Source organism: Hipposideros armiger, unplaced genomic scaffold (assembly GCF_001890085.2).
Source record: "Hipposideros armiger isolate ML-2016 unplaced genomic scaffold, ASM189008v1 scaffold_515, whole genome shotgun sequence".
Lineage (NCBI taxonomy): Eukaryota > Metazoa > Chordata > Mammalia > Chiroptera > Hipposideridae > Hipposideros > Hipposideros armiger.
The window spans coordinates 816,424-825,966 of NW_017731865.1; the positions used below are offsets into that span (position 1 = coordinate 816,424).

A 9,543-nucleotide genomic window follows, 5' to 3' on the forward strand; every position below is an offset into this window, starting at 1 on the left:
TGACTCCTATTCTTCCTTCTGATCTCACCTCAAGTACTACTTCTTAAGTGGAGCTTTCCCAGACTTGACCAAATCTCCTATTATAAATTTTCAGAGCACTATGAACCTCCCTTCATAATACCAACCATAATTGAAGCTTAACATTTACTTGTGTGATTATTTTTACCAATGTTTTTCTTCCCAACTAGCCTATAGATTCATGAGGGCAGTGCTTTCGATTGGTTTTTCTCATCATTGTATCTACAGTAACTATCACAGTGCTCACACACATCAGGTGTTTAATAAATATTTATTGCTCGTGCAAGAGTGCGAGCTCTGAGCAACAGCGGTTCGATGTCCAGCCTGAGCTGAGCAGCTGCTGAGCTGCCAACAGGTGGCAGGATGGTTCAGCTAAAAAACAAAAAACAAAAAACAAAACAAATAAATATTTATTGAACAAATGTATGGTTAAGAATTTGAGTTTAAGGACCTGCCGAGTGGCTCAGTTGGTTAAGAGCTCACTCAAGAGTGCGAGCTCTGAGCAACAGGGTCACTGGTTTGATTCACGGCCCGAGCTGAGTTGCCGCTGAGCTGCCAACAGGTGGCAGGATGGCTCAGCTAAAAAAAAAAAAAAAAAAAAGAAAGAAAAAAAAAAGCATTTGAGTTTATAGTCAGGCAGACCTAAATTTGAGTCCTGCTGTAGTAGGCTGAATAATGACCCCAAAGGATATCAAGTTCCAGGCACTAGAACCCGTAAATGTTACCTAATATGGAAAGGGTTCTTTACAGATGTAATTAAGGATCCTGAGATGGCGAGATTATCCTAGATTATACAGGTGATCACTAAATGAAATCACAAGTGTCCCTTTATGAGAGAGTCAGAGAGAATTGACACAAACAGAAAAGAGGAAGGCAGTGTGACCATTTGGTGTGTTGGGAAACTCTGTAATGTCAGCAGCCACCAGAAGCTGGGAGAGGCAAAGAATAGATTGTTCCTAAGAGCCTCCAGAAGGAGCATGGTTTTGTCGACAACTTGATTTGGGCACAATGAAACTGAATTAAAACTCCTAGTCCAGAACTGTGAGAGAATAAATTTCTATGGCTTTATACCACTAAAGTTGTGGTAATTTGTACAGCAGCCCTGGGAAATGAATACACTTGACTTTACAAATTATTAGATAGGCTGTGTGATCTTGAGAAGTTATTTCACTTTTTGGAGTCTATCCTCATCTCTAAAGTAGGGAGAATCACATGAGTCCTCTTGGGGTTATTGTCAGGATTAAATATGGTCATATGTGTAAAGTGCATAGCAAATAGTAGGTACCATATTTTAAATGCTTGAAAATAATAAGTGTTACTTTTTTTGATATTTAACAAAAGTTACGTTCTTTAATTCTCTAAGGTCTATGATGTTGAGTACCATATCTACTTATTTTACAGGTGAGAAAACTGGCATAGGGAAGTTAAACAATTTGCCCAAATTACATGGTCAAAGTAAAAAATATTATGAGGGCCGGCCGAGTGGCTCAGTTGGTTAAGAGCTCGCTCAAGAGTTTGAGCTCTGAGCAACAGCGGTTCGAGTCCAGCCCAAGCTGAGCAGCCGCTGAGCTGCCAACAGGTAGCAGGATGGCTCAGCTAAAAACAAACAAACAAACAAACAAAAATATTATGAGGATAATACTTTTCAAATATTTTTAGATGTGTTTTTTATATTCTGGGTATCTTATTGCCCTGTTCATTGGCATAATGGTTTCAGTGTTTCAGGGGGAAGAATAGATAGGAATTAGAAAAAAGACGTGACTGTCAAATGGGGTTTCTGAATCTCTCGCACAAGATTAATCTTGAAAGCTAGGCTTTGTCAAGTGAAAAATGATTTTAAAATTTCCTTCGATGTGCATTAACTTATTAAGAAACATAATTGGTGGGTATGAAGTCTCCCCTGATTGAAAGAACACAAAAGATATGAACAAAATCCTTGCCATAGGGTAGAGAAAGAAGGAAGCTGGCTACTTCTGACCCAGAGGATTATGGGAAGCGAGACATGACAGTAGTGGAAGGGAGCATCTTGAATCTAGTAACCTGACTTTCCATTCTAAGCCCAGTTACTACTTTTAGAGTACCTACTTCTCTATGTTGTGAGGAATAAAGTTTGGTGGAGTATTAATGGCTTTCCATTACAGTTGGCATAAACTCCTAATTTGAATTACCATGGCCTAGAAGACCTTATATGATTTGGCTCTTGTGTCAAGATTTTTACATAAAAGAAACCCAACCATAGTAGTTTAGCCAAATAGCAGCTTATTTTTCTCACTAGTCCAGCAGCAGGCTATCCGGGACTGTGCAAGTACTTGAGGACGTCATAAAAGACTCAGGCTCCTTCTGGCACCCTATTCTGCCAGCCATACGTGTGGCTTTTGTCTTTATGGCCTCAAGATGGTTGCTCCTGCTCTAGGAATTGTGCCCTCCTTTCAAGCAGGAATAAAGGAAGGAGGGGAAATGACAAGGGGTTAATAGTTTCTGCCAAATGAGCCAGTCTCTTTTCACCAGGAAAATAATAGCCCTCTCAGATACCCACAGAGTAGGCTTCCACTTTCATTTCATTGGCCAGCAAGAGTCATATGGTCCCTTTAGCTATAGGGACCATAGGAAGATAAATTTTTAACTGTACACGTTTCTACATGGCAGAGAAAGGGAGGATGGGTGTATAGGGAAGCATTGAGTTGAGTCTCCCATGTTTCATTGAAGATCACGATTCCCCCAGCTTACTACTACGCTTTAGCACATTGTCCTTTCTGTTCCTTGATTATGGCCAAGCTCTTTCCCACCTCAGAGATTTTTGCACTTACAGTCCTCTCTGTCTGGAATACTCTTTCCCCAGCTTATCCAGTGGCTGGCAGCTTCATGTCCTTACATATTTCTCAAATGGGGCATCCTCAGGAAAACCTTCTCAGACGCCCCTCCCCTATAATCTAAAGTAGTCACTCTTGCTTTACTCTTTTCCACAGAAAGTTGGCTATTTCCTTCATAGCGCTTCTCCTAATCTGCAATTCTTAGTTTACTTATAGATGATTTCCTTCCTTTAAGAAATTATCTTCATGAAAGCAGGAACTTTTCCATCTTCTTCCTGTTCACAACTGTCTTCCTGGCACCTAGGGCATTGCTTGGTAAATAGTAAGTAACCATTAAATATTTGTTGTATAATGAAATAAATGGAAAAAAGGGGAACAGTTATAATTCTTACTCTTATTTTTAGCATACCTATCAATTCCAGTAATCACATACACTGCTTTCCTATTTAAAAATGTTTATTTCTCAGAATCTTTTGCCAATCTCACCAAATATTATAAGATACCCTTAAAGTTGGTATGTGGTTTCTAAATAGAAAAATAAAATAAAAACCAAAAGCCTTAAGTCTGATGACACCCATTTAATTTGCTATGGGTAAAAGGATAGTTATATAAAACAGTAAAAATTTGAGATGGCATTTCAGTTCTGCCCAAGAGTGGGCTGCAACACACACTTGCTAGGTAAGTTTTAGCAGATCTGGGAGTACAGTCCCAGAGAGGAGGAACCTGGGAGACCAGGCTGTCTGAGCCAATTGTGGTGCAATCCCAGTGCCATAGAGTTGGTTTTGTTTGCATAGTTGTGTAAGTCTTTGAACTAAGTCCTCTGCAACCTCCCTTAAGAAATGTAGAGTTAGAAGACTAGGGCTTAAAGAACTTCCTATGAGAACTCCTTTCTGTTTTTCCTGTTCTTGGATCAGAGGTTTTGTGATTCACTGACTTATTCCTTTCCTTCTAATGATTGTCAGCAGACTTTAAAGTGAGCTGAATCTTTTATTTTTATTTATTTTAAAAAAGATTTTTTTGGGGAATTGGAGAAGAGGAACAGTGTTGGGGAATTGGGGAAGAGGAACAGCCAAGTTGTTGTCCTTCAGTCTTAGTTGTGGAGGGCGCAGCTAGCTCAGCTCCAAGGCCAGTTGCCATCCGGCAGCTGGTTGGGCAGCTCGTGGCTACTCAGCTCAAGGTTGCGGGTGGGTGTAGCCCACCATCCCATGCAGGAGTCGAACTCCAGAAACCTTGTTGCTAAGAGCGCACACTCTAACTACTGAGCCATCCTGCCACCTGTTGGCAGCTCAGTGGCAGCTTGGCTGGGGCACAGCTCACTGGCCCATGTTGGAATCAAACCATTGACCCTGTTGCTCAGAGCTCGTGCTCTTAACCAACTGAGCCACTCGGCTAGCAGAGCTGAGTCTTTTAAACAGAACCTGCCTAATACATTTCCAGTTTAAGCAGAGGCTGATGACTGTCAACATCGAGAGCAAAATTTATCTGACCAGAGGAAGCCAAGTCCAGATATTTTTAAAAAAGCGAGCATTTTAATAATAGCTCCACTACCCAAAAGAACTGTCAATGATGAAGCTGGATGCTAGTTAAAGCCGAAAAGACACTTTTTATTCAGTAATACTACTGCATGAACTGAATTTAACTTCCCTGAAACTGAAGGCTGGAGACTTTTTTTTTTAATTTAAAGATTTTTATTGGGGAATCGGGGGAAGGGGAACTGACAAGTTGCTGTCGTTTTGTTCTTCAGTCTAGTTGTGGAGGATGTTGCTTCACTGGCCCAAGTTGACACTATCATTGCGCTCTTCCTGGGCAAGGCAGATCAGTCACCGGCTTCTGGGACGGCCGCTCACACTGGCTGCCGGCTACACACGGTAGCCCATGGCAACCTACTGCAGCAGTGGCTGCAGCCTACGCAGTTGCCAGCGACTCACGGCAGCCCAGCTCCAGATTGAGCTGTTTTTCAGCATCTTAGCTGTAGAGTGTCACTGGCCCTCATATGTGATCCGGGACCCTCTGGCATCCCAAGCCAGCTCTTAACCAACGTGCCACTCGGCCGGCCCGGCTGGAGATTTTTTAAAGGGTGGAGTGTGTCAAGGGAAAGGCACTGAGGGGTGTTAACTGGGTGGTGGCTGATCCATGTGACTAGGCCATCTGGGTTTCTTACTTAGCTCTTATGAGAAGAAACAAACTTCTATCTTCATGACAGGAGGCAGTAGTGCAAGTTGAAGAAAGGCGCCCACAGTTAGGCCCTTATCCTTTCACAGGGACAGGGAGCTAGCTCAGAGATACTCCCAGAATGCTTGCATTTCAAAGATAGGTGCTCTCAGGTCCTTGAGGAAACAGTTCTGGGTCACAGATTTATGGCACAAAGGACAGAGAAAGGATATATACTTGCAAGCTTTCTAAAGAAACTGCTCTATGAGAGGGGGTCCTGGGCCTGTCTGCCTATCACCAGGTTTTGCCTGGAATAAACAAGTCTCCTGGCTGAGTGGAACTTTTCAAAGTAGCTAGCGGGGGTGGAGATGTGGGGCGGACGCTGGGATCATCCTAGGGGCAACACCTTAAGTTGCTAGAAGTCATAGAGCTTGGTCAAGTCTCGTGCCCAAGTTTAGACGGAGTCGTTATTTGGCAAGAGTTCTGCACTCTTCAGGACTGTAGTTTGATTACTCTGGCTTTAAAACGGTCAATTTTATGTCTGTGTATATACCACACCACGGCAACAGTGCATTATGTACTTAAGTTAAATATTTACCACATTAATAAGGTAATCACTAAAAAACATAAAATCCAAGTTATAGACTTATTTTGGACAATCTGTATGTCCAACTTTCAATTTGGCTAATTTTTTTGCATCGAGTTCCTCCTGGCTGTGCACCTATTTCGCAGCTGGTTTATTCCTCCATGGGTTTGTCAAGGCCACAGCACAGCAGCAACTCGGTAAAATCGGAAGAGAAAAAAACCTCCACTCCATTGGTTTTAAGTATCTTGTCTACCTCCTTTTCCCGTAACCATTTACTCAGCGGTGACTAAGACACGCGTGGTTCACTATACCAGCTGCCTGTAACCCACTCTAGCCTAAAGAAACAGGACAACAAACTTCTCTTAATCCCCTTTCTTTCTAATTCTTCTCCCTTCCATTTCTGCGTCTTCTGTTTTCACTTTCGCCTTTTTCTTCCGTTATCCCTCCGCCTCGCCCCGAGACCCCTTGCGCAGACTCGGAGGTCCAAGTCAAGCGCTACGAAGCCCATATGGTCTTTGCTTTGCGGCGCGGCCGTAAAGCGTCGTCACGCACCCGGAACGTGAAGGGGCCTGGGTCAGTGATCCCGGCAGCTGGGGCTGGTAACGTCTGCACCCTTTGGTGATCTGGTTACCTTCGTCGCAGTGGGGGAAGAGCTGGACTGTTATTTTGGGAGGACTCCTGGTCTCTGTGTGTTTATGAGACAGACCTACCTACTCCCTCTCGGGAACGGGAGGGCAGTCGGGTCGTAGTGCCCGCTAGATACCCGGGGACCCGGGCTGTGGGGCCGGCGGAGACTGCGGCTCAAGCTAAGAGCGACCTCTCCGCATGAAGCCGATGAAGCCGTCCGCCGGGCGCTGATGGCCAGATGCATCCTGGGAAAGACTTTAGCCACGGTGTCTCTCTCTGTGGCTTTGGCCTCTGTGACTGTCACGTCCTCGGGCTGTCGCAGCTTTCCGGAGTGCAGGTATTCCCCTTCCTAGTCCTGGCTTCTCCCAAGACCCTACGTTGCTGTGGGAACCAGCTTCCGGTCCCGGGGGTTCTGTAGGCTTTGCTTGCGTCCCGCATTTTTATAGCCATGTATGTACACATTTTTAAAAAGGCTCAAGATGTTTTATCTGCCCTTTGAGGAAAACTAGTTATAGTGACATTTCTTGATCTCTGTTATTAAAATTTGCAATCCTCCATGTGTTACCAACATTATTGTCCACAGAGAGTTGTTTGGGTGTGGATTTGTCCCTTGCTGGTTTTTTTTCTTCTTCTGGTTAATACTTAAAACATGATTAAAGTTAATACATGCACACAGTTTAAAGATGTGGACAGTTTAAATGGTGTAAAATGAAAAGTGTAAGTTATTCCTCTCAATCTCTACCTTTGATGTTTTTATTATCTACCTCTTTTTCTTGATTTGTCAACTCTGGATAACTAGGGATTTATGGTATGTCACATTGCCTCCTATTTTTATTCTCTTATTCTTTGGTTTTTATTCTCCAAGTTCATTGTGAAGGAAACATGGTGGCTGCTGAATTACTCATTTAGAATTCAGTCCTATGCTTTCTGTTAGTCATCTCTTCTATGGAATGGTAAATTTTGACAAGAACCTTTTCTTTCTTTGAATGCTCTCTCTTTAAGAGCAGACTTTTTTAAAAAAATTATATCTTCAGCTCATTTTTTACTAGTTTCAGGTATACAAAACAACTTAATGATGAGACATTTATATACCTCACAAAGTGATAACCCCAATAAATCTAACAATAACCTAACACTGTACATAGTTATTACAGCATTATTGACTATATTCCCTGTGCTGTACTTTAGATCCCTGTAACTCTTTAAAATTATAGTTGACATTCAGTATTATTTTATATTGGCTTTAGGAGTACAACATAGTGATTTGACATTTATGGAATTTATGAAGAAGACTCAATAAGTCTAGTATCCATCTGACACTATACATAGTTTTACAATATTATTGACTGTATGCCCCATACAGTACTTGACATCACCGTGTCTCTTTTGTAACTACTAATCTGTGCTTCTTAATCCCTTCACCCTTCTCACCTAGCCCCCTCCCATCTAGTAACCATCAGTTTGTTCTCTGTATCTGGGAATCTGTTTCTGTTCCGTTTGTTCATTTATTTTGTTCTTTATAGTCCACATATAAGTGAGAACATATGTTATTTGTCTTCCTCAATCTGACTTATTTCACTTAGCATAATACTCTCTAGGTCCATCAATGTAGTCGCAAATGGTAAGATTTCATTCTTTTTTTTATAGCAGAGTAATAATCCATTGTATAAATGTACCACAGTTTCTATCTAATAATCTGTTGATGGGCATTTCTGTTGTTTCCATATATAGGCTATTGTAAATAGCGCTGCAGTGAACATAGGGGTGCATATATCTTTTCGCATTAGTGTTTTGAATTTCTTTGGATAAATACCCAGGAGCGGAATTGCTGGGTCATGAGGTAGTTCTATTTTTAATTTTTTGAGGAACTTCTGTACTGTTTTCGATAGTGGCTGCACCAATCTGCAGTCCCACCAACAGTGCACAGAAGTTCTCTTTTCTCCACACCCTCGCCCAGCACTGGCTGTTTGTTGATTTATTGATGATGGCCATTCTAACTGGTGTGAGGTGGTATCTCATTGTGGTTTTATTTGCATTTTTCTGATGATTAGTGACATTGAGCATCTTTTCATATATCTATTGGCCATCTGTGTGTCCTCTTTAGAAAAATGTATTTGGACACTTTGCCCATTTGCTAACTGGATTGTTTGTTTCTTTGGTTTTGAGTTGTATGAGTTTTTAATAAATTTTGGATATTAACCTCTTATCAGATGTATCATTGGTGAATATCTTCTTCCATTCAGTAGGGTGTCTTTTTGTTTTGTTGATGGCTTCCTTTGCTGTGCAAAACTTTTTAGTTATATGTAGTCCCATTTGTTTTTTTTCTTTTGCTTCCCTTGCCTGAGAGGATATATCAGTAAAAATATTACTAAGAGTAAGGTCTGAGAGTTTATTGCCTCTGTTTTCTTCTAGGAGTTTTATGGTTTTGGGTCTTACATTTAAGCCTTGAATCCATTTTGAGTTTATTCTTGTATGTGGTGTAAGAAGGTGGCCCAGTTTTATATTTTTACATTTATCTGTCCAGTTTTCCCAGCACTATTTATCAAATAGACTGCCTTTACCCCATTGTATATTCTTGCTTCCTTTGTCATACATTAAATGACCATACAGGCATGGGTTTATTTCTGGGTTCTCTATTTTGTTCCATTGATCTGTGTGTCTGTTTTTATGCCAATACCATGCTATTTTGATTACTATGGCCTTGTAGTATAGTTTGATATTAGGTAGCGTGATACCTCCCGCTTTGTTCTTCTTTCTCAGGATTGCTGTGGCTGTTTGGGGTCTTTTGTGGTTCCATATAAATTTTAGAATTACTTGTTCTAGTTCTGTGAAAAATGCCATTTGTATTTTAATAGGAGTTGCATTAAATCAATAGATTACTTTGGCTATGGACATTTAAATTATATTAATTCTTCCTATCCATGAGTATGGTATATGCTTCCATTTATTTGTATCTTCTTTAATTTCTCTTTTCAATGTCTTATAATTTTCTGAGTACAGGTCTTTTACTTCCTTGGTTAAATTTTTTCCTAGGTATTTTATTTTTTATTGTTTTGATGTATGCCAAGCTGTACATTACATCCCCATGACTTACTTATTTTATAACTGGAAGTTTGTACCTTATGACTCCCTTTACTCATTTTGCCCCCCCCCCACCTCTGGCAACCATCAATCTGTTCTCTGTACCTATGTGTTTTTTTTTCTTTTTAGATTCCATATATTAGTGACATCATATGGTACCGTATTTGCCGGCGAATAAGATGACTGGGCGTATAAGACGACCCCCTAACATTTCCACTCAAAATACAGAGTTTGTTATATACTCGCCGTATAAGACTACCCCCTCTTCCG

At 41.1% G+C, this 9,543-nt stretch overlaps 1 protein-coding gene across 1 annotated transcript in view; it reads left to right on the forward strand.

Annotated features, from left to right (window-relative positions):
• The first annotated feature begins 6,093 nt into the window (after positions 1-6,093).
• The window catches only part of NUDT9 (nudix hydrolase 9), a 32,309-nt gene continuing 28,859 nt past the window's right edge, over positions 6,094-9,543 (forward strand). The window contains exon 1 of the mRNA XM_019668084.1: positions 6,094-6,529. Coding sequence (XP_019523629.1) covers positions 6,423-6,529 — 107 coding nt within the window. The 5' untranslated portion in view covers positions 6,094-6,422. The remainder of the gene's footprint in view (positions 6,530-9,543) is intronic.